This window comes from Desmodus rotundus, chromosome 10 (assembly GCF_022682495.2).
Source record: "Desmodus rotundus isolate HL8 chromosome 10, HLdesRot8A.1, whole genome shotgun sequence".
NCBI classification, from domain to species: domain Eukaryota; kingdom Metazoa; phylum Chordata; class Mammalia; order Chiroptera; family Phyllostomidae; genus Desmodus; species Desmodus rotundus.
Window position 1 is genome coordinate 77045515 of NC_071396.1, and position 25218 is coordinate 77070732.

The 25218-nt window shown below is 44.4% G+C and overlaps 2 protein-coding genes across 12 annotated transcripts in view; one reads left to right on the plus strand and one right to left on the minus strand.

Moving 5' to 3' along the window:
• The first annotated feature begins 1367 nt into the window (after window positions 1-1367).
• On the plus strand, window positions 1368-23517 carry CABYR (calcium binding tyrosine phosphorylation regulated). 5 transcript variants are annotated; one of them, XM_053912207.1, is made up of 6 exons: window positions 2850-3117; window positions 3814-3986; window positions 4082-4135; window positions 18167-19405; window positions 21431-22029; window positions 23445-23517. In XM_053912207.1, the coding sequence occupies exons 2-5, from the start codon at window positions 3839-3841 to the stop codon at window positions 22018-22020; spliced, it is 2031 nt and encodes a 676-aa protein (XP_053768182.1). In that variant the 5' UTR covers window positions 2850-3117; window positions 3814-3838; the 3' UTR covers window positions 22021-22029; window positions 23445-23517. The 5 variants fall into 5 exon arrangements, with proteins under 5 accessions (XP_045043953.2, XP_053768182.1, XP_045043952.2 ...); XM_045188018.2 differs by lacking the exons at window positions 2850-3117; window positions 23445-23517 and adding an exon at window positions 1368-1397 and having other exon boundaries at window positions 21431-23058; XM_045188017.2 differs by lacking the exon at window positions 23445-23517 and having other exon boundaries at window positions 21431-23058.
• A 365-nt stretch (window positions 23518-23882) lies between these two features.
• The window catches only part of OSBPL1A (oxysterol binding protein like 1A), a 201224-nt gene continuing 199888 nt past the window's right edge, over window positions 23883-25218 (minus strand). For all 7 annotated transcript variants that reach the window (XM_024580141.3, XM_045188012.3, XM_053912206.2 and 4 more), the window contains one exon: window positions 23883-25111. In XM_024580141.3, coding sequence (XP_024435909.1) covers window positions 25009-25111 — 103 coding nt within the window. In that variant the 3' untranslated portion in view covers window positions 23883-25008. The remainder of the gene's footprint in view (window positions 25112-25218) is intronic.

Here is a 25218-nt window from a genome sequence, read left to right on the forward strand (position 1 = left end):
ACACAAGCATAAATGTCTCTAATTCCAAAATACACCATAAATGGAATCTCTACTGTTTGCACCTGGGGGTTTTAGTAGCTCATTTACACCTTTGATAGTTAGCCATAAACCAAACCATCAGAAATCATGGCAGCCTCATTCATTTCATTTTTACTTACACCACCAAAGCGTTGGGGACAGTGGTGAAGGACCAAAAAAATTTTTTTAAAGTACCATCTTCAAACCTATCACCACAACAAAATCTAAAAGAGCATTTTCCCTTTACTTTAAAAATGTAATCTTCATGACAGGAGGGAGCTTGGCTGCCAAACAATGGGCACTTGGTAATAATTATTAAATGGGTGAGTTAATATCTCCAGAAAATGCAGTGTGTAGCACAGATGAAGACTTGGGGCTTCAACGTTGCCTCTACTGCAAAGTACGCTGGAGGCCTTAATTTTTCCTGAATTGAAAGTTTGGGGTTTTTTTTTCCTCTTTGTCAAACATATGCCCCGATGATATTTAATGTTTGATTTCTAGTGGTTCTTGTTACCTTTTAAACATTTAAATGTGATTATTATGATGATTATGGTGTTATTTGATGCCTGGTACAAGTATGAGAGCCTGAAAGGGTGAAAGAGCAGAGAGTGGGTATTTTAAACGAGCCCCCGTTCCTTCAGTTTGGTAAAACTGACCTGACAGGGCACAGTACTTGACTTGTAGCCTGTTGCGTGGTGAACGTATGGTTTTGGGAGGATAGATTATCGTTGAGCTACTGCAAGAATCCAAGTTACAGAGAAACAGGAAGCTTCAGGGTTAATGCCTTCAGGATTAAGAAATTCAGGATTAATTACTTGAAACAGGCTGGTTTCTCAAGAGGGAAACTGCTGTGTTAAGTAAAATTATTCGTTTTACACTAGTGTTTCTTGTGTACATCGTGTCAGAAATTGTTCTTCCAAAAGTACAGAATAACATTATGGGGGGAGGGGTAGTGTGAAGAAGAGAGGAGGTAGCGGAGAGCTAAGGCTGCCATAAATGTATTTCTCTCTCTCTTTTTTTTTTTTAAACAAACCAGCACTTATTTTAGGTTGAGTGACTGAAAGCGGAGAGACTGTCGCCTTGATCTAATCCTGGACTCCTGCCAGTTCGAAAACTTGGAAGCTTACCTTCCTGGCCCGCAGAATTCCGGCCTTTGTCCCTTTCCGGCTTCCCATTGGCTGAGGCCACCGGGGCCACACCTTCTTTCAGGCTGCCCTTAGCCCCTTAGCCTTAGCTGCTGCTCAGGGGCGGGGCTTTGTGACGCACACACTGACGTCCCCCAGGGGTATAAAAGGCCGCTGGGGGGGGCTGACTCCTCCAGGAGCCGCCTGCAAGGAGGCAAGGAGGAAGCCCATTAGAACTCAGCCGAAAAGGAGAAGGTGGGGCGAGTCTCCCTGTGCCCCGAGGCAGTTAGGCGGCAGTTAGGACCTCGAGTTGTCTTGGTGAACGGTGGATTCTTCAAGTGTCGGGGAAGGCGGAGGGCCACCGGAGGAGAGGAGTGGCCCGAGGGGTGGGGCGGGCATATCCGCCCCCTGCCTCTCCTGAGCTGGTTGACAATTCAGCATACCCTCTCTCCCACATCTCACTGCCTCCTCCGCCAAACTAAAGGGCAAAACGAGCCCAGACCCAGCGGGGCCCACAGGCCCCGGAGCAGGTCTTTAGGGAGTGAGTGGTGTGTGCTGGTTTTGTTCTCTGTGGCTCCGAATCCCTGCTCTGGCATCCCAGCCAAAGGCACTTTTCCTAGCGCAAGCGTTACCCCTGGAGTAATGGGGAAAGGAAAGTTAACAGTTTGGCGCGGGGGTGGGGTGGGGGCTGGAGTTTGTGCCATTTGTTAGGTTTTGACAAATATGCTTTAAAGGAGACGTTAAGGGGAATTATTAAGCTATCACGTTAAACCACCTTCGATGCTGTAGTGGTGACTTCACCCATCCATACAGTTACGCTTGGTGTCACAGTATTTCTCAACTTGTGGACAAGTCCTTGTCTGGGATTGCAATGTAAAATGCTTGTTCCTGGTCCTGGGGCACTGAATGGCCCCGCACATTGACAAGGAGTGGGGTGAGGGCGCTGCATGCTACCTGGCTTGAGAAATGTTAGGATCACTGCACAGCCGATTGCCCAACAGTTGGTAGCCGCAACTGCCAAATGCCTGCAGAAAGGGTTCATCATGGCTACTGGTAAGCCACTTTAAAAACAGCCTATCTGCTCACACTGGGGTACAGAGGGTGTCCTTTAAAAAAAAGAATTACACACACGCATATGTATGTATGTGTCATACATACAATTACTGCCTGGGTCCCTTAACATTTTAGTATTGTGCCTGCCAAAGCTGCCCTACTAGTTTTTAAAGGTGGTTTAATTCAGGAAAGCTCCTGTTGGACAATATTCTGATAGTAAATTTTCATTTAGGTAGTCAATGCATTTAATTATATTCTCAAAGAGTTTGTTCTAGCCACTCCAGATTTACTTATTTTTCCTGACCTTAGGGAAGATGAAGCATTTTTTTTTATTTTAAAAAAAACACACAAAATAAATGTGCTTTCCAAATGCTATGATACCTTAGTTGCTTTTTGGTAGAGATTGGCCCCTGTATAATTGCTGTACCTAAACTGCCACTTAACCCCATGGAACTCATTACTCTATTTACTGTAGGGCTGCTGTTGAGAATGTGGTTGATGGTATCACACGTCGCTCTCCTCTGTCTGAGGACCCATGGGAGAAATTTCTCCTGGGCCTTAGTGTCCAGAATAACTCTGAATCTCCTAAGCAACTGATTTTTTTTTTTTTTTTAATCTCAGGAAACCTGAATCACTTAACTGTTGTCTGTTTTGTGATGGCTGCTTGGTGGCTCAGGGACTGACTTGACTCCCTGAGCTACGTGGCTTGTATGGGAATACTAACCTTACCTGTGGCTTCATCTTGTTTTTCCTTCAATAACGTTTTTCTTTATCTGGACTGATTTCTTTTTAATTTTGTTGTTTATGTGTATTTGTAAACCTTCTTAAATCGTGTTTTGGAAGGGAACAATGTACACACGCACGCAATGTACAGGGACGCACGGTTTCAGAGTGGCAGCCTCTGGAACTCTGAGAACTACAGGTTAGACCATGCGATACCCTTGCTACCACTTCAAATCCAGGAAGTCGGGGGAGGGGGGGAGAGAAGAAAACTAGGGCAAAGTTTAAGGGAGGATAGAGAGATGTACATGGTGGTGAGTGGTGTAATACTATGTGTAATGTACACCTATTCTGGTTGTTTTAAAGAACTTAAAGCTTAAAAATGTACTCTTAAATATGGTCAATGTGTCCAGGGATGTATTTAGAAAAATAGTGGGAGGGGAGACATTTTCTTGTAGAAACCCTACTTTGTAACTCTATTTCATGCACAGAAAAGCCAGAGCCCATGTGGTTTGGAAGTATGTTGTTTGGACACAGATAAATGAGCTTGATATATTTTTCTTGAAATTTTCTTGCACAAAATATTTACTGAATTTTACAGAAACAGGTTTCGTTTGGTTGCTTCTTTGTTTTTAATATTTTGGGGGTTCCTGGCAGGGCTTCTCTAAACAGTACTAGACTGCTCACCTGCGCACTGAGAGCTGTTGGTAACGTGATATTTTAAAAAAACCTACCATCAAGAATCAGCCCATTTTGCTAGAAAAAATACTGACAGAACTAAAGCTAATGATTTTAATAGGAGACAGATTTGTTCTTTGAAGCTATAGTTAACTCATAAGAAATGTTTTAAGAAAAACTAATACACTATTTATAAGACTTTGCTTTTTCTTCATTACAGTTGAGATTATAGACATCCTGCCAAAATGTTTTCTTCAAAGCCCAGACTGGTCGTACCTTATGGCCTCAAGACTCTGCTTGAGGGAGTCAGCAGAGCCGTTCTCAAAACCAATCCGCCGAACATCACCCAGTTTGCAGCAGTTTACTTTAAAGAACTTATTGTGTTTAGAGAAGGTTTGTAATTGCTTTGGATTATATAGTTGATGCTGTGAAAAAGCATTTTAAGTTGGGAAAGTTTTGTATCTGATTTCCTGTATTTATCCCTTCAGGGAATGCTTCTCTGGATATAAAAGATCTGGTTAAACAATTTCATCAGGTTAGAGGTAAGTACCGCAAGTGGTGCTGGTTTGATAACACTCGCTGTAAGTTATTGCGTCGGTGGTAGCGCATACTTAAACCTAAGAAAAGTGCCCACTGTATTTTGTTTAAATAATCGTACTGTGTATGTTTAAATGATCAAATGGGAGCTTTATTTTTTATTATTGAATCAGATTTTTTAAAAAATTGGGACTGACATTGGAGATTCTAAATCTTAAAAAGGCAAAAATAGGAAACATCTTTTTGCAAACCATTTGGTACAAGGAGACTTAAAACAGTGTAATTTTTCCAGTATGGTGGCCTGTCTTTTGGGAAGTACATGCACTTGAAGAGAATTGAATTTTGTAGTAATAAAGGCTCAATTAAAATGAAATAATTACTTAGGCGAGTTGAATAAGCACTCCTCCCGACCATGCTGGTTTAACTGCAGTCCAGGTTGGAAGACAGGAAATCAATCAGTTGTCACTGGCCATCTGTTCTGTGTGTCCCTCTGTGTGATGGAGAGTTTTCATAGAAAGTGGCCTCCTCCAGCCTCTGTGGCATAAGGCTGTATATCTGCTTTGAAAAAAGGTATTTTATGTGTATATATGTAAATGTCCATCTTATGTGAACATGAAACCGAATGGACAGAGGAGCAATGAACAAGTCAGAGGGGTAGAAATGAGAAAGGCCACGTTTACATGATGAAAATTTGGGAAGGTCACTATAAGCAAAAGAACATGTATTGGTCAAGTCCTAAAGACAGGCACACATGTCTAAAAGAATGACTAAAAATAAAAGCTTTTAGTAGAATTTTGTGGACAAAATGGAGACTCATGGTTACAGTGGGAAATAAACTAAATATTTCTTGCTACATTGGCTGACCAACATTTTGGAGTGATCACAGAAAGCAAAGGTAGGAGCAGTGTGTTTCAGACAAGAGAGGGAGAAATCAGGAATGAGACCTAGGAAAAATGTAAAAATCATGATAGTTTGGACCTGCAGTGCAAGAGACATCCAGAACAGAAAACGAGATTGAGAACAACAAGAGCCAGCATTTTGAAGGGCCCCGATGGTGTTCACAGGTCTGGGATTTGCTAACCACCAGCAGCGTATCCAGACAAGTGCTGGAACATTGACCCTATCCCGGTCCTCATGCCTGATTTCCCAGGAAGTCAAGCCTCTTTTTTTTTTTTTTTTTTAAATTGTTATTCAATTACAGTTGTATGCCTTTTCTCCCCATCCCTCCACCCCACCCCAGCTGAACCCACCTCCCTCCCCCCTCTCCACCAAGCCTCTTAATTGCTTTTGTACTTGCACCCTTTATACCAGGAACTGTGTTTGAGAGCTATGGGAGTGCACCTGCTTATTATGCTTGAGAATGATGATAAAGTCAGTGAATCTTTATGGGGGAAGCAAAGTGGTAGCTTTAAAATAATTTTTATTTATTTATTTACTTTTTAGAGAGAGGGGAAAGGAAAAAGGGGAGAGGGACATTGATGTGAGAGAGAAACATTGATCAGTCACCTCTTGCACGCTCCTAACCTTCCTAACCAGGAACCTGGCCTGCAACCCAGGCATATGCCCTGACCTGAAATCGAACTGGTGATGTTTTGGCTTGCAGGATGGTGTCCAGCCCATTGAGCCACACCAGTCAGGGCAGCAAATGCTAGCCTTTGAGGCTAATTTGTTTACTGAAGAATTCACCTGCCATTCAACTTAGTAGACTACATCAATGTGGATTTTGGTTCAGCTAGGTTAACGTCTTTGAGTCTCGGGTTCAGAATGAACATACTGAACTAAGGGAGCAGCCCTGCTCTCGGCGGAGGTGAGGGCTAGGAGGGTCTGCTGCTTTTCTCCTCCAGTAACTACAGAGATCGAGGAAATTGACGTAGTGTGCAGATAAGCCCAGAAGGAAGCTCACGGTATGGCTGTAGAAACAACTTTCTCTCTAGGCAGCAGAGTAGAAATGAATATTGCGTGTTCTAGTTTTCCAGGGAGATGGGAAGGTAACATGGAGGTATGACCAGAAAATATAGAGTTTAGCATTCCCATCTAAAATCAGTCAGGCTCATTTGTCTGTTTGCCTTTCATTGTCATCTCAAATGGCCAGCCAGCGTCCATGAACTCAGGTCCTGTCACAGAGACACCACCAGTGTCCAGGAAAGCATCACTCTGGGGATACATAGGTGCCATCAGGTTCCCACATGGTATGGGCATTTCCTCCTGAGGGGCATCCTCCTACCTTCTGACTGGTTTAATTTTCCAAGTGCTGGTCCTGTGGGAGCTCTGCGTAAATTTGGTGCATGCTGGTTCAGTTCTCTACAAATGCTAGGTATAAACGCCAGGCAGCATCTTAATAGAACTTCCCTTATGTGGATCCCAGTTTTGAATATGGGTGGTGGCACTTAGAATACCCTACATGTTCTGCTGGTCCCAAGGGTCGAGGCTCTCCCAGGCTTTCAATGACTTGCAGTATGGGGAGGTTAACCATTCTTTGAGCACTAAGTCAAGGGATCTTTTTCTTGGTCTTTCAGTCTCTCCAGCATGAATGAGGCTAGATCAGCCTAAAGACAAGACCAGGTATGGGGACTTGGTGATGTGAGCAAGAGCTAACTACCATCCCTCGTGCATCAATCCCCGCTCATCTCCCAGAGAGCAGATGGGAGCATGAAAGACATGTATCCAAAGTTATTCCCAAGCTGCTTGGCTCACTGCCTGGTAGCATGACTATTGTCAAGCTGCCCATATGCATGGAAAGCATGGAGATAAGTACATATCATTTGTTTTATTTAAACTCCTCATCCTGGGATTTTTCATAGAAGGAGCCCCATTTGGGGGGTGGCCTTACCCTAGGGCCAATAGTGTTTATCCATCTTTCCATTGCCTTCAAAATTTTACAGAGAGTCAGGTGACAGAGGAGGGAGGAGGAGAAGGAACAGACATTGGAGCAAAGTCTCCTCGCTGCTCTGTTGGCTTTCATCTTCCCCCTAGTTTCCAGAGCCTAGGGTCTTTACGATGGCCTGTGACTCTGTCCAAGCCTGTGTTGTGGCACTTCGCCCGCACATGCCCATTTGCAAAGCAGCTCCTGCTGTGAAACACTTTCTTGGATCCTCCTCCTTTTTTCCTGCAATTTGGTGAAAGAGATCTCACTACCATATGAACCATTGGAAGCTCTGCCATTGCTCAGTCTTCTCAGGAGGGTTTCCAAAAAAATGAATCATTAATTGAGGGGATTTTATAAATCAGGCAATATGTGAAGTTCCCCTACTTAATATATGATCTACGAAAGGAAAGGAGGAGGAAATGGAATTTATTGAGTACTTGTTTTATCCTAGGCACTTAAAATAATTTTGCCACTTAAGTTCATAAGGTGGGTGACATGATTGCAATTTTACTCAAGAGCACTTGGATGCCTGGGAGTGATTAAATAAGTTGTAAGCGTCTCAGTATTAATTGGTAGAGAGAGAATCTGAACTTAGATCTACCTAGTAGCATGGCTCATGCTCTTTCTACAATAGAGTAACACTCTAGGATCCCTCTGGGAAAACCTTACATTCTTGAACTGAAAGAGTGAAGGGAGAGGAATCCCAGCTTCCTTTCCCCACACCATCTCCCCCTATTTCACTTCCTCCTCCCACCACCTCCTTACCTCAGAACCTGAAGCCCAGATGGGGCTAGTTCTTACCTTGTCGCCACCCAGGGAGGAGGACAGTGGTTTCTCCTCCAGAGCGGCAAGTGAGATCTCACCCCCACCATCCCCCTCCATTCTGCTGGGCCTACCTGAGCCCAGTTTCCAGAGTCAGCCCTCCTTGGCTTCCAACACAGGAAATAACCACCTCTTTTGAAGAATCAAGAGCGCCTAGCCCACCCGAACCCCCGAGCAACCCTGGTACCTATTCAAACTGATCCTGGACATTCCTGGAGCCGTAGAACAGTCATGGACCGCTGCCGGTCACTGAGCCCGGTCTTGATTCCTTTGCAGCACCATGGAGTTATGCGTATCGTCCAATATTGTCTTGAGTTTATTGATATTAAAGATTCATAATAATGTTTTTAGTTTCTCATGCCAAAGTCTATTTTTATACGTTTTTAGTTTGTCATGCTTTTTAAACAGACAAGGAGTATATCTGTTTGGGGGCTAACAGTGCTAACTTTTGAGACACTGTGGTACTACTCTGTACTTACCAGGGCGTTCCCTTCAGGTGAGACTGTACTGATTTCTTAAACAGGGATGGGCACTGTGCCAAAAAGACCCTTTTATTTCTTGAAGTCTTGCATTTGCCTATGCAAGGTCATTTCATTACCAAGGTAGGAGTGCCATTAAGTTTGAAAAAGGTTTGAATGATTATCTGGTAATGTTGTTGGGACGAGGGCTTAGGTCCTTCATGCTGTTCCTTTCTGGTAAGATTAACCAGAATAGTCCATACTAAAGGCAGGTAAATCATTGGGTAATGGCACAGTCAAGAACTGGGGTCAGACAAAGGACAGAAACATGGATTTAGGATTAAGAGAGGAGGGGGTGGCCCTGGCCAGGAGGCGCAGCTAGTTGGGGCATCATCTATGCACCAAAAGGCTGCGGTTCCGATTCCCAGTCAGGGCACATAGATTCCCAGTCAGGGTTGCGGGTTGATCTCCGGTCGGGGCACATACGAGAGGCAACTGATGGATGTTTCTCTCACATTGATGTTTCTCTCTCTCTCTCTCTCTCATTCATAAAGCATGTCCGTGGGTGAGGATTAAAAAAGAGAGAGAGAAAGAAGAGGGGCTTTCTGGGTGGAAAGCAGATAAGGCAACCAGGAAAGCTGGGGATGAGGTCAGGAACACTGAGACAAGAGTTAGTACACAAAGGAAGAACATCTCGTGCCTTACACGTTTTCACTTGCTCTGCTACCCAGAAACTTGGATAGCTCTTATTCTTTACAAAAATCCAATTCTTCAGTGTTCTAAGGATACTTTTGAAAAATATCAAATAGTGTGTATTGCTTTCAGATAATCTATGTTTATTCTGTTGATCTCTATCCATTGAAACATTCATTTGCTTTAGGGGGATGGCAAATATAGCCCAGAGGAAGAAAGTCATTACTCGGTAGTGAGTTTCCCAAGTTCATAGTTTCCCAAGGAAGCTAAAACTTCGGAGTTTTGCAGGAACCTTTAAAGCTAGTGGAACCAAGTTTTTATTTTATATAAGCCATTGAGGAGGGGGGAAGGGAGATAGGGTCATTTCCCGCTGCAAAGGAAAGGAAATGGAAGGTCCTTCTTGGCAGTGGGATTGCGGTACTGGGGTGTGGGCAGTGCATGAAAAGTGCTAGCTGAAACTGAAACTGGGCACAGGGAGGTAGGTAGAGTCTCTCATCAAATTTCATAAACCCTAAGCAGCAGGCCTGTTCTTTCCTGGGTGCTGTCTACAACAATGCCTGTGTGTCAGAGAAGCTGTGTGGTTAGCATGGCCATGCTATGGGACATATACTATATTCAGCATCTACACTATAACTGTTGTGATCAGATATTCAGTAAATATTTGTTGAATAAATTAATTACATTTGATGCAATGGATTGGAAATAATACAGTCTTTCTTAGTAGGACTGAAATGGTATTTCTGGTTTCCTATGGCCTGTGTGTGGCTTTTAGTGAGTCCTGATTCTCTGGGATTGTCCCAAAGTGCTGACCAGCAAGGAACCAGGATGGGAGAAAGTGAAGTTACTTGACCTACTACACTTGAAGAGAGGGCTATAGCACGTAGTGTCCATCCACGCTGGGAATAAAGTAAGAGTTGGCTTCGGATATTAAGGAGGACCAAATTAAGGAGAACTTCCAGTCCTAGAGTAAAATAAGCAAACAGACCACCCGTTCTGCAAAGGAGAAAAACTTGAGTAGTAAATACAGCCAAGTCAGAGATCCATACCCAGAGCCCTGACAATGTGAGTTGTGCCTCTGCCAGAGGGAACTGAGAGCCGGAGCCCAATCCACCATCCAGATTCCCTCCTCAGAGCTGGGGGAACCTTTATAAGATAGCACTACCACAAGAGACTAAACAGTTGACCAGAACAGACTTTTTAAACTAGAAGAGACCCATGTTTTTAAGATGGGTTTTGCCATTGGGAGATGAGCTTGTTAATCCAAGTTGAGATCAGCTAGAGAAGACTGAGTAAAGCTTTCTGACATGTCTGAGTCATAGTATGTAAATTTTGATCCCTTTACAAGACCAGGGCGTGCAACGCTTACTATCATCTGAATTTATTCTTCCTTTGCCATCATCTCTCTCATCTCATATTGTCATAGACCTGAGGAAGATTGATTTATTTTATTTTATTTATTTGTTTTTAGAGAGAGGGGAAGGGAAGGAGAAAGAGAGGGAGAGAAACATCAATGTGTGGTTGCCTCTCGAGCGCCCCCTAGTGGGGACCTGGCCTACAACCCAGGCATGTGCTCTGACTGGGAATCGAACTGGCAACCCTTTGGTTTGCAGGCTGGTGCTCAATCCACTGAGCCACACCAGCCAGGGCCGATTTCTTAACAGAAACCATAGAAGCCAAAAGACAATAGAATGGCATCTCTAAAGTACTGAAAGCAAAAAACTGCTCTCCTGTGATGAATATATACCCAGTGAATGTATTCTTTAAAAAATGAAAGCAAAATAAAGACATTCTTAAGCAAACAGAAGCTGAGAGAATCAAATGCCATCAGATCTGCTTTACAAGAAATACTTTTTAAGAAGTTCATAAGCAAACAAGGAATAAAAGGGAGCTTCCTAAATCTGATGTGCACACATGAAAAACTTACAGCTAATGTACTTTCCCCTTGAGATTGAAAGCAGGACAAAATGTCTAATATCACCATTTCTGTTCAGCTTTGGACTGTAGGTCCTAGTCAGTGCAGTAAGGCAAACAGACACAAAAGGGTGAAAAAGTGAAAGAAAAGGTATATACATTGGAAGGGAAGAAGTAAAACTACTTTTTCACAGATGACATGACTGTGATGGAAATTCAAAAGAATTACGGCCCTGGCTGGGTGGCCCAGTTGGTTGGAGCATCATCCCATACACCAAAATGTTGTGGGTTCAGTTCTCCATCAGAGAACATACCTAGGTTGCGGGTTTGATCCTTGGTTGGGGCACGTACAGGAGGCAACCAGTTGATGTTTCTCTCTCTCTCTTTCTCTCCCCCACCTTTCCTTTTTGTCTAATATCAGTGAAAACATATCCTTGGGTAAGAATTAAAAAATCATCTTCTTCATAACTAGCTTTATACAAAAGAGGAGAGGGTATGGGACATAGCCCAGGTGTTTATGGACAGTAAATTTAAAAAGAAGTACTGCTGTATTATCCAGTTGTCCTAAGTCTTAAGATAATGAATTCAACAAATACCTAATGAGAAAATGAGTATTACAAAATTAGTCAAATAAAAACAGACACGGTATCGAAGAAGCAGGATATACCATAATTCCCCCTTCATGTTTCTTTACTACCTATAAGTTATGCTGCATGTCAGTTAGGAAAGCATTCAGCTGCAAGTAACAGAAAAACCAATTAACAGTGACAACAAAAAACCAAGACATCTAGGTGTGATCATTCTACCACCAATATTTTAATAAAGCATCAATTATGTGGGCTCTCTGCTCTATCATTCTTAGCATATTTTGCTTGTCCCCTAATACCACTACTCCAGGCATTATGTCCACGTTTAAGTCATAAAGGAGAAAGTGGCAGCACCAGGTGACACTTGCTCCCTTTATTAAGAAAGGAAAACCCCAGAAGTCTAACAGATTTTCACTTCTGTTCCATTGCACAGGGGAGTGAGATAAAATTTCTGATAAGTGAAATTAGAATGCATAGGACTGGTTTAGACCTGGATTTTTCCACAGGGGACTCTTTGGCATCTTGGATAGGGCAATTGTGTGGGGCCCCTGTCACACCTACCTCTTCTCATTTTCAAACAAAAATACATAAAAGCCATTGTACCCCTTTCATATTCCATCACTGCACCCATCACAGTCATTTAACCATCTGTTTATGTGCCTCTGTGCTTAATGAGACTGTACTCTTTAGGAGGTTGTCTTCATCTCTGGTTCCTTAGTGTCTGTCAAATAATAGAAGCTAATGTTTGGGGAAGGAAGAGAAGACAGGAAGGAGGAAATAAATGGAGTGCCTACTTTATATATTCTCTGGTATGCCTCATTTCAGTTAATTTAACACAATAGTTGGAATCCTCTTGTTTTAAGCTCTTAAAAATTATACATACTAAACATACGAAGTCTCTGCAGAAGGTATCCAGCCATGTACTATGAAAAATAGAGACATTTATTGAAGATACAAGATAGGAGAAACATTGTACATTGGACAGTGATGCCTCAGTCCCCTTCTAAGTAGGCACCTTGGGACCTCACACAGTTCTCCCAATAGCCATCAGCTGCCCCATCGTATTTTCCTGAATCTCTTTGATGGTCTGAAATCTCTTCCCTTTCAAGGGTGATTTTAGTTTTGGAGAAAAGCCAGAAGTCACAGGGAGCCAAATCTGGGCTATAGGGGGGCTGAGTCACTTGGGTGATTTGATGTTTCTCCAAAAAACTCTGCATGAGATATGCATGAGCGGGTGCACTGTCGTGAGGAAGCTTCCAATCACCAGTTACCCATAGCTGTGGCCTTCTAAATCATCTGAATAGTTTCCTTGGAGGATATTCAAGCTTAAGGGAAAATTTGATGCAGATTCATTGCTCTACTCACTCAGTCATTTTGAATGTGATGGCCACACAGTACACATGCTCACTCAGTTGTGCCTACCACCCCCACAGACTAGTACTGTGAAGTCGTCATTGTTCACACATGTACATTCCAGTCCTCTCTCATTGGCTGCCAGGTTACATCGATGTTGCACAAACTGTTCTCGTTATATTAACAATGGCTGGACTTTTTTTAGACAGACTTCATATTCTAAATTCTCACCTCCCGTCTTTATCTCCTGTCTCCTCTCCTACCTCCTCATATGTCCTGCTTCTTACTCTCTTGTCTTTGACACTTCCCAGATTTCCTTAGTCCCAGAATATGCCTTTATCCTTATTTTCCCCTGACATGTACATGCTCCAGCACCCCAAGTCATCACGAGAGCTCTGCCCACTCCAACAAATACCACGTGCTTGAACTTCTGTTATTGGTTCCGTGGCCTGTCAATATCAGGGTTCTGCAGTGGCTTGTGACCAGTCACTGCATTACACCTAAAAGGAATGCGTATGCTTTTCACAGGGAGCAGTGCCTGTAGTTACATTCGTAATTCTGAGTGCCTGTGCAGGTTTTTGTTGTTGTGTAGGAACCAGATCATTGAAGTCATGTTGGGTTAATCTTCATAAGGCTGATGAGGAAGATCAACCTGTAGCAAACCTAGATGATGAATTTTAATAAATAGAGTTTTCTGCACAAACATAATCTTCAGGTAACAAGCCAGCAATCTTTGGAATTGCTATCTTAAACGATTAGAGAAAAATTCTTTACCTTTCTTAACAAACAGATAGTGATAGGAACTCCGTATCAATTTAAGTTATATATATGTGGTAACTAGTATTCATGTATTTGCTAACATTCTCTCATGCATTCTAAACAAAGCCATAGTTAATATAGTGCTTTGCATTTTCAGAAACACTGTTAAGACTTAAGGCGTAATAAGGCATCTGATCTCAACTTAATTTTTTAGAATTATGAAATATATACCATATTTTTCAGACTATAAGATGCACCCCCCCAAATCTGGGAGGAAAATGGGGGTGCATCTTATAGTCCAAATAAGAATGTAGCTTACCTGGCTGGGGCAGGGGGTGGTGGCAGTGGAGCAGGGTCACAGGAGGCAGGAGCAGGGTCGCCACTGCAGGACGCCGGTGGGGGCAGGAGTGGGGCGATGCTGTGTGCCCTGGGCTGGGAGGAGGAGGGAGTGTCCTGGCAGTGTGAAGCAAGGGAGGCAGGAGCAGAGTCCCTGCTGTGGCATACTATAGTGCTAGGGAGGAGGGTATGGGCGGTGCAGGCACAGTAGGAGAAGAAAGCCTGCGGCGCCCATCGTGCCTCCATCACATGACTGGTGTGTCCCCTCATTAACATTAACATAGGCAAATTCGACTGCAGGGCCACCTGTCAATGTGGCCCTGCAGCTGTTGCAGAACTACAACTCCCATCATGCTTGGGCAGGTTGGGATGATGGGAGCTGTAATTTGGCAACAGCTGCAGAGCCACACACATTGTGCAAAACTGCTGTCCCCATACAAGAGTGTTGCACAACCTGTGGCCCTCCAGCGTAGATCCCCCCATAACAGTGTCACAGCAGATCTCCCTGCAACTATGAAGGACACAGTGCTGATCTGTCATTACCGTATTTTGTTGTAGAAGATACGATAGCATACTGTAGTCTCCTGCTGAATCTACCATAATTGTGGAAAGATGGCAAAGCAGGAAAGGATTTCTGCTTTAAAGGATGTTATTAAATATTTTACTACATTTTTTGCTTCAATTTTTTTTCCTATTTTCCTCTAAAACCTAGGTGCGTCTTATAGTCCAAAAATATGGTATATTCAAAGTAATATATGACATGTGTATATATGTGTGTATATATTATATATGTATACACACATATATATTATAAATGAGAAAATACACCCTGCATTTTATCACCCAGTTTAGGAAATAGCCAATTTAACTTTCATCAAAGCTGAATTAAAGAGACGAGGTTTATAATTTTTAATTTGATATCCCATTTCAAAACTTTGTACTTTTTATCTAGATTGAGTCACTGTTTCTCCATTTATCTGACTTACAGTTTGTAAAATACTTTGAGATGAATGGTTCCACTTAATCTCCACAAAAACTCAGTGAGGTCAGGATTATAATCCCCACATTACAGATGAAGAGGCGGAAGCTCAGGCTGCTGACCAGGCCCGGGCCACACAGCTGGGCCTGATACCCAGGGCTTCTCACACTCCTTTCACTGTGAGGACATCGCAGGGAAGGGAGCGGAATCATAGATTCCCCAAAGAGTCGTTAATGATTGATAATTACACAGTGCTTTACCTTTCCAGAAGGACTGTCAATAGGGGACTTAGAGAGGCCAAAGCAGCAGCTGGGGATTGACCTCCTAGATGTAATTACGGCTGCCATACCCCTGCGAGGTAGACACGTTTAAAAGGGCAAGTAGGCCTTTCCAGAGTCGCTGAAACCGAATCCTGTAAGTGGTGGGTGTATCAGGGAGGTCCCCTGCAGGCAGTGTTGGAACTGCAGTAATCCAGTCCCTAGACTGGCTGCGCCCTGGAAGACTCGTGGTAAGTCAATCATTGGGGAGTTGAAGACCCGGGAAACCGGAGGCACAGAGGGAGGCCCCGAATTGGTGTTGGGGTGAGGAGGGCGGTCTAGTCAGAAGTTGGGCTTGGGTTTGCGGTGGTGATCATTACCCTCCTGGTACTGCAGGCCTCGCACTCCTTAAGGAGTGGGCTGCTGTTACCCTGGGCTGGGGTCTGGGCTGGGTGCCAGGGAGCTTCTCTGGGTCTGGGCTTCACCCTCTGCTTTCCCTGCCAACCTGCACCACAGAGGGCTCTCCCCATACTCTTATTCCTCACCCAGCGGCAGCGTGGTTTGTTACTCGGTGCTGGGCTGTAGTCAGGGGACGGGGTTCTCTGGTCCAGGCTGGCACTGTACACCCGTGCACCTGGGCCTTTCTCAGTGTTCCTGCTGGTCGTCCTCCGGCAGTGAAACTGCCTCGTATCTGCCTTGAGCAAGTGTTTCTGCCTCCGCCCCCGAGGTGGGAGACCTCTGTGTGGCATTGGTGTAGATCCCTGTTTCTCACGTGAGGCCTGTGGAAGTGTTGTGAGTTGCACTCTCCCCGGGTGGAGCCCCAGGCTCTTCAGACTTGACAGCCCAGGTGGAGGTGGCCCCTCCTTTCCAGGCCCTGCCACAGACAAGTCTTGTGGCCCTTCTTGGAGGTGTTCTCGGGGTGGGAGAGACACCCGAGTCAGGAGGCCTCTGCCCCCACCTCGGTTCTTGTGTCCCTCACAAGAGACAAACTCAAACGAGACAGCGTGCATAGTAGGAATGAGATAGCAAGTTTATTGATGAAACACACGAGCACACAGCTGCAAGCAGGCACGGCTAGTCTAAATGCCCCACGTACAGAGGAAATAAAGTGGTTAATAAGTTTATTAGTAAGTTTGAGCTGAGGCTACAAGTGGGTACTTAGCTAATCTAAGTATGCAGACTATTGGGATTCAGGGGTTAGAGACCTTAATCAGCCTAGAAGGAGGAAGTTCCCCTCCTTCTTCCCCTTCTAAATCTTGGGCACAATGTACAGCTACAAAGACTTGCTTTCTCAGTTAGTAAAGGCTTTTTGTCTTAGTGGAATTGTTACAGACACCCCCTTTCCCAGCATAGGCCCCCCTTTTTCTCCTGTGCAATTCCCACCTGTGATGTTCAGAACACCAGGCAGTCTTAGTGAGATTGTTACAGAAGCCCCCCCTTCTCAGCACAGTCTCAAGGACTCCCCTTTGTCTGCTGTTTTTGATTGTGATGCTCCGAACACCTGGCCATCTTATGAAACAGAGCTCAGGACTGCGGAGTCAATTGGTGAGACAAGTCTTCCTTTTGCTTCTAGACTCCCGTATTGAGTTCTTTGTTAGATTGTACTGGCGAGGGCCCTGCCTTCATTTCCCCACTTCCCCTCGGGCTGCTTATTCCTAGGTACTACCTAATGGAGGGGCTGGTTGCTCTTTATCAAGTGATTGCTTTGTGAGTCTCTGTCGGCCTCAAGAAAAGTTATTGTGAGATTTATCTGGCTTCACCTCGTTACCATATTTCTGCAGCTTTCTATATATATCAAGTGTAAGACCACACTGACTTAAATAAAATTTCCTTTATTCACCCAGCCAGAGTTGTTCTTTTCCTCCTCTGAATGACCAGAGATCTTTATTAGGACCATTATTAGATGAACGGTTAGGGAAATGAGGTTCCTTTTCAAAGCAGGGGGCAGGTAAGAGGAGGTGTAGCTTTTCTTTTTCTGTCCATGAGCACTTGGTGTGGTGTCCATGTCCAGAGTTAAGACACCTGACTTGAGTTTACAAGGAATCAGCAGCTACAGCAGAAGGAGACACTGTAACACACTGTTCCGGGAAGCAGCTGAGCCTGTGAGAATGTCTCCAAAGTTCTGCCTTGAAGCAAAGACTTTCTTGTGAAGCAAATTCTACTTTTCCTGCAGATTTCATTTTAATATTAGGGAAATGCTTTCCCAGGAGAAAATCCTCAGTGAAGTACGCAGATATGAAAAGGACGAGTTGTGGGCGACGAGCAGAAAACGATTTTAGTTTTCCAGCTCCAGGGGTTTCTATCAGCAGCAGTCTTGACCTTCATGGAATGTTCCTTATGCCTGAGCATTCACTAAGTCCACACACACCGATGCACAAATCTCATTTCTGCTTTCTGTCTGGGTCAGCAGGACTTGGGCTGCATTATCCCACCTCACCAGCAGGTGCTACCATCCTTACGTTGGAATATATGATTCGTGATATGAAAATATCCTGTAGTCCTAGTCTTCCAATTCATTACGTTAAACTTTATACACCAACCAGTTTCCTTAAATGGAGGAATGCCTTTATTAATAATATGACAGTGTTTGTCTCATTTCTGATACTAGGTGAGGATTTATTGGCCAGATTTAAGTCTTCCCCCTTTCAATGGTTGTGTGTGGAAGTTTGGATCAGCAGCTTTTTCCGTGGACATTTTCAGCTTCCTTATTTCTAGGCAGAGTTAGGGTCTTTCCTTGGATGTTGGCCAGCTGAAAGTGGTATCTGATTCGTTTTGTCCCTGTGCTACTCAGAGACACTTATTTTTAAGGAGATGAACTGAGGGAGGCGTCTTTTAAGTGGAAAGAATGAGAAAGTTTCATTACCCACATTAAGTTGTAGACGTTGAAGATAAAGCAAAACGTTTTTGTACTTGTGTATACAGTATTGACATTTGAATGTTTAACCTATTGCTGCTTTCTTTAAAATTCTTTATTTGGGGAACCTATGTCTATTAATCATCTGGCTGTTGTTTCAGTCGAGAAGTGGTCTGAAGGAACGTCACAAGAGAAGAAACCAGAATGCGCAAAAGAATCAAGAGGACCCTCTATAGTTTCCCAAGAACCTACACGGATGGAAAAGTCTACGAACACAGAGGAGGACAGTGTAACTGGATCACTCTTTAGCAACAAAACCACGCAGTTCCCATCAGTTTATGCTGATCCTGAGGAGACAACTAAAGCCGTTCGTGGTCCTTCCAAGTCATCCACCCCTGAGATTCCTACCCCACCCTCATCACCATGCCCAGCAGCTGTCTCACCAGAGTATGCCTATGTCCCAGCCGACCCAGCTCAGTTTGCTGCTCAGATGTTAGGTAAAGTTTCATCTATTCATTCTGATCAGTCTGACGTTTTAATGGTGGACGTGGCAACAAGTATGCCCGTTTTTGCCAACGAGGTGCTGAGTTCAGAGGCTGCTGAAGATAACGTGGTGGCTGCTTCTGTTGTGTGTTCTGGAGAGGGGGTGCCAGTGCAGGTGGTGAGCCACTCCCCTGACCATGTAGATTTGGGTTCTAAACCTAAAGACAGTAAGGCTGAACCATCAACGGCTTCCTCACTCCCCTTGCAGGATGAACAAGAACCTCCTGCTTGTGATCCAGCCCCTAAGGCCCCTTTGCAGGCTGGTGCTGGGGTTACATCAACCGTTCACATATCATCCATCTATAAAGATGAGCCTGTGATTGAAGGAGTTGCTTATGTGCAGCCACCACCAGAACAAGTAGTTTTCCCTGATCGTGCTGCTAGTCTTAGAGACACTGAGCTGTCACCCTCAGGTAGCCCCACACTTGTAAGCAAGACAGCCTCAGGCATGTCTGAAAAATCTGTAGGTTCTGCAAAATTTGCACAGTTGGAGGATGAAAAATATTCCTCAGTACATATGGAGGCAGAAGCAACCGTTCTGATCTCTGAAACCTCTTTGAAAGGTCTGCTTGCGCAATCCCTGGATGTAGAGGGCTCTACCAAAGCGGTAGGCTCTGAGAAATCTCTGCGCCTTGAAGTGGAGATCATTGCGCTAGTCCCTGGGCAGGCGGACAGCCCCGACCCCCAGGAGACGGAGACCAAAGCTGAGGTCTCTGGGGAAGCTGTGCAAGCTGTGCACTCAGGTGCATCTGTAAGATCATCTAGTGGCCCCCCCCAGCCCGTGCCAGAAGGGCTTACTGAGCCAGAAACCGAACCAGAGTGGGGAGCAGCACCTGAACAAGGTTTGATGGAACCAGGTAAGGAAATTAGATACTTATACCATTAAGAATTACATTTCAGGTAACATCTGTGTTTTAGGTAACCATCTAGATAGGCTCCCCGCAGATTGGTCAAAGTCTTTATTTTTAATAGTTTTTAAAATACCAGACCTATTTAAAGGCTTTGTTGTATTTGAGATTTTACTCTTATGAGTGATTTTAAAGCGACATCAAATTCTGGCCTCCAAGGTTGGTCATCTGGCATCTAGCACTTTAATGGTTTTCTTCTGAACGTATTACGTAGTGAAAAACGCCAGAGCCTGTTGTCAGGTACAAATACAGTCATGTGATCTGAATACTCCTATTGCAAAACGGTAATCTAGGAGGTGTTAATTAGAGATGTCTCACTTGTGGATGTAAAATCAAACTACAGCAATGCATTTACCTAGGCCGTGGCATTTAAAAAGTGAAAGAAATGGTGGTGTGTTTGACCTGCTTTCGCCCTGAGTCAGGAGAGCTCTGCAACCAGGTTGGGGGAGCTGGATCAAGCACCGACTTCTTGCCTGGGAGTGTCCCGCAGCGGAGGGAGTAGCTTCAGGGCCAGCTGGAGAGGACAGGTCAGGCTGAGGCGCTGTGCCGCAGGGGAGCAGGGCGGTGGCGGTGGCGGCAGCAGGAGGTCAGGCAGGCACTTGAGCGACATGGGCTCGGTGAAAACGAAGGGCCTCCTCACAAGCGCCCACGTTGGGCTGCGTTCCTGACTGCTGTGAGCTGCCGCCACCGCTTTCCTGGGACACAGGCCTGATCTGACCTCCCTCTCTAACGATGGCGCTTGGCCTGCCCCGCTCCTGCCCCCCAGACAAGTGCAGGGGCCCTTCTCCCTTTAGGGGTAGATGGGACACGCATGAGCCAGCCTCTCCCATTCCTCTTGCAGAATCTCTCAATTTTGACTCTTACCAGAGCCAGAATGATAAATGTTTGCAAAGCAGGTGTTCCTAGAGACGAAGCTCTGTCTGGCAGTGTGACAGGGACCCTGCACAGCTGAGAAGGCAGAGGCCGGTGCTGGGGTGGCGCGTGTGGGACTGGCATCTTGTGGCTGTAGCAGCGCTTCCCTAGCCAGTTACTTTCTCAGCTGCTTAACTGTTTCTCGTGTAAGCACTGAGAGGTTATTGAACAAAAACACTGAAGGGCTTGGCTTATGCATATTTTTAAATTAGCTTCGAGAAATATCAAAAGTATCTGAAGCTATTGACAACACGCCAGCTTAATCATGTGCATATTGGTGGTATTTTCTTTCCTGGGGAGGAGCGGCTGCCCCAGGGCCGGCCGGCCCAGTGTTCGCAGGTGAACCCCCCGCACACCCAGGCACAGGGCAGCTCTTCCGTCAGGAGCCTTCCCCCTGCCCCCTTGACCCCATCGGCTAGGACTCAGTGCTCCAGGGCAGTCCTGTCTCCTTTAGGCAAACCAGCCTTGACAGTAGAGAGTCCATGGTGGAAGGAGATGCATGGCATGCCTAGACCTCTCTTTTCTTAAAGAACTCTAGGGGACCACCCGGACTTTTACTGCCCCCTAGGACGTGGGATTTCAAGCCTTGCTTGTAAGGGGTGCTGCTCCGGGGTTCTGAGTCCTGGATTGGGTGGTAACAAACCAATGGGAGGTAACAGTGCCTGTGAAGAGCCAAAGATATTTGACTATGGGATCAAAAGATGACGCCTAGTGCAGACCTTTCTGGCGAAGACGAAAATCGCTCGCACATGCGGCATAGACCTTTCTCAGTGGCTTCACACACAGGGCAAGTACCTGGAAACAGCAACTTGGGACGCACGTGCGTCTTCAGCCACAATCCGTGTCCCTGCCACGCACTGTCACGGCACTGTCCTCGTTTTCCAGCTGTGGAGAGTCCCCTCGTACTACCAAACAATTCATTTAGCCCTCTCTATAGCATGCTTTATGGCACATATTACTACAGCTCTTTGTTTATATGTAAAAACATTACAAAGATATTTCTGTGCATAGCGCCTGATACAGAGACCAAACCTTTAACGCCTGCAAATTTTTTTTTTATAGCAATAGCAACAAGCGAAGCAGGACAACCACCACCATATTCTAACATGTGGACCCTTTACTGTCTAACTGATATGAATCAACAGAGTCGCCCATTACCGCCACCTGCACCTGGGCCTTTCCCCCAGGCAACCCTCTATTTATCTAATCCTAAGGATCTACAGAACTCACCGAAAGTCACTTCTCCAGCGTATGTGATGATGGACGACAGCAAGAAGACCAGTGCCCCACCTTTTATTTTAGTAGGCTCAAATGTTCAGGAAGCACAGGACTGGAAACCTCTTCCTGGACACGCGGTTGTTTCCCAGTCAGACACCTTGAAGAGATACGCTGCGGTCCAAGTGCCCATTGCTGTTCCTGCAGATCAGAAATTCCAGAAACACCTCCCAACCCCCCAGAATGTCAGTCCGCCCACCAGTGGACAAGATGGCCCCAGGCCACAAAGCCCAGTTTTTTTCTCTGTTGCTTTCCCAGTAGAAGATGTAGCCAAAAAAGGTTCAGGATCTGGTGACAAACGTACTCCCTTTGGAAGTTACGGTATTGCTGGAGAAATAACCGTGACTTCTGCCAGTGTTCGCAGAGCAGAAACTTAAAACTGGCAGGTAAATTTTCCTACCGTATGTGGGCCTCAACACTTACGTTTTCAGTAGTTTGATTTGTTGACCTGGAGACTGAGATTTTTTAGAAGCTGAACTGCCCTGAGACATGCAGTGAGTTAGAGCACAGTCTGATCTCGGGAGACTGTCTCCAGCTCCCTTCCCGCCAGTTTCTAACGTGCACACACGTGACCACACCGTAACCACTCACACCACGGACTCGGTGCCTGACACAAGGACCCGGCAACCCAGCCACCTTTGAATCCTTGCTTCTGTGTGTAGCCCCCATGGAAGACACTAAAAGGGGATGGATTTTTTTTTTTTTAAGGGACACTCTTATATGGGGATTTACAATCTGGCATGTTTAAGGGGTTATATGGGAATTTACAGTGTGGCATGTTTAAGGGGTGGGAGGGGCAGAGACGAGCCACAGAGCTGGGAACACCTGGAGAGCAGGGTACGAGATAAGAGATTGTGTGTGGAATATCCAGTCAGTGTAGCAAGAGTTCGTTCCCTCTTAAGAGTGAATATTTACAGTAGAATGGACAGGCTGGAAACACATTAAAGAGCTAAAGAGACAAAGTGCAATCAAAGTGTAGATAAGAGAGTTTTCACTGTCATTTTAAAATTTTTCAACCAGTACTTAATGCCAGTGCTAGCCCCTCCTCCCCACATGTAAAGTGAGCAAACCATGGAGCCTACGCCTTAGTGGAGGAAGAGGACCAAAAAGTAAATCACAATGTGTCAAGTCTTATAAAAAAATCAAGGTACAGATACAGGCCGTCCTTTAGTAGGCTCAGAGAGAAACTGGTTCCTGAGAACGTGCGGGCCGGCCTTGCAAAGAGCCCGCAGACAGACTTGGAGACAGCAAGCAGGACAAGATGAGATGGAGGGGAGGGTAGATAAGAGGAAGCGGGAGATTTGGATTGAATAACAGGAAGAATGCTAGATCCTGCTGGCTGCTACGTGGAAAAGGGTTACAAATCAGGAGGTCATTAGAAGCAGGGAGACAAGTTCAGAGTGTATCATACAGGTATTGTATATAATACAGGTGTGTTACTACACACCAGTGAGTTCAGTCACTTAAAACAATCGGAATTTCAAGCTGAACCTCTGATGGACAAGAGCCAGATTTCATCACAGACGGGTTAAGTAGTTGTTCTATTTAAAGTGCCAGCTCTCAGTTATCAAAACATGTTAAGGCTATTTCTTATCCCGTTTTTAGCCTTTTAGTGGAATTGTCAAAATGGCTGTTTTCAGCATGACTGCTAGGATATTTTCGTGCAAATGCACAGGTAACTGATTAGGGTAAGAGTAACAGAGCAGGCGGGTATAGTATACCTAGCATTTCTGATCTTCTGCTCATTTCACATGCAGAGTTTCATGATTAAATAATTCACCACTTACATTATTTCTAACAGATGCTGAAAATGAGGCTGTCTGAGTCAACTTTTAAGATCGAGTCTGCCACCAAGCATAATGGATCAATAAACTGCATGCAAAGAACCCTGTATTCTTATGTTGTAATTTAGGAGGTATACAAACAACTGGACACAAAAACCCTTAAATTTTTTCAGACTTGTGACATCATAGTATTTTCCAACTCGTGTACACATTGTTTAAAACAACAAAATTCTCTCTCTAGCTTTTCTAGCCAGGCATTCCCACCATGTGAAGAGTAGCGCCTCACTACAATAACTGTGTTTTCCCAGGAATGCTTACTAAGCGCCAGCTGCCCGCCGGCCGATTCTGGCCCTGGGGACTGCAGCCCCTCACTTCTTTGTGAGGACATTATTGATAACTTCGGATGGTATGAAGTGGCAACATTAGTACATTTGAAAGTTTAGAAGAAATCACACTTTTAACATTCTAAAGCCTTTATTTAGCATCAGATTATTTCATTATAACACTTGTTAACTTCAGGACAGCAATGAAAATAATTTACTGGCAGCTCCCTAAGGCCCCTTGGAGCAGTATCTGTCTAGGGTTGGGTGGATAAATACGTAAGATTAATAATGTACCCCAATTAAAGGGGCAAAGCTACTGTACAGTAGGTCTCCATACACAGTTTAAGTACACAGGGGCCTTGCCGACTCGAAAGGCCCAAGACCGCCTGTTACACGGTTTGATAGTTATAATACATGAGTGCAACTTAATTTCTCTGGTGGCACTGGCCACCGGGAGGTGAAGCATTTAAAAAGGTTTGTCATTATGTAATGATACTGGTGATTAGAATCTATTTCTAGGGGATTTTTGTGTATTGGTAGATTTTATACATAGTTTCAATTTGAACATGAACAATTAAACACCTCTTAATTCTAGTGATGGATTACAGAATTATAAAAGCAAATTCAGAGCACTAAAATAAGAAAGTGAAATACTTTTTCAGTTTAATTCTTTATAATTTTCAAATCAGGAACACGTATTCTGACTATTCAGGCATTTTTTCCGTTTGGAGGCGGGACTGGGGCAAATTGAAAGGGTTAGAAAAAAAGCCATCTTATTAATTAGTCTTTACAAAATGACGTAACCTCTGCTTTCGAGCACATGAACTTTGTACAGGAGAACTCTGAACATTTCAAAGTTACATCTAAAACATTCAAGCATGACAGCATAAAATATTCAAAATAACTTGATCTGGGATTACTGTATAATTTCATAAAGCTAAAGTTACATTTAGGTATAAACCTTCAGTAATTATGGCAACAGCAACCATAAAAAAGCACATTCTCCAGCAGTCCTATTATACCTCTATATAAAATAGTATTCCAAATAAGTATGTTTGGATAGCAAAATTACCCATTTTCTGTAAGACTTTCACCAACAATATCACCTTCTGCCCTACTTTTGTTGGGTGAAATGCAAGTTATGAGCAGGTCTTTTTTTCTGTTTTTAAAGATGAGTAGAAACCAAAGGGAAAAAAATTAAAAACATAGGTTTACGACTTATTTGTAGATTAGCCAAACACCCTGACTTGTCTGCATTTTAATAAATGTCAGGCAAATTCAAGTAGTTTCTGTCCCAGTAACTGCCCGAGTAAAGCCAGTCCTGTGCTCCGTTGTAGGGGTTGGGACCTTGATGGAACCACCTGTTCAAAGAGAAAAGACAAGACTGACATTGACAGGAGAACCGAAACCACGGGATACCTGCAGCTTTGCTGGCTTGCAGTACTTCCCTGCTGCAGCAATTCAGTCT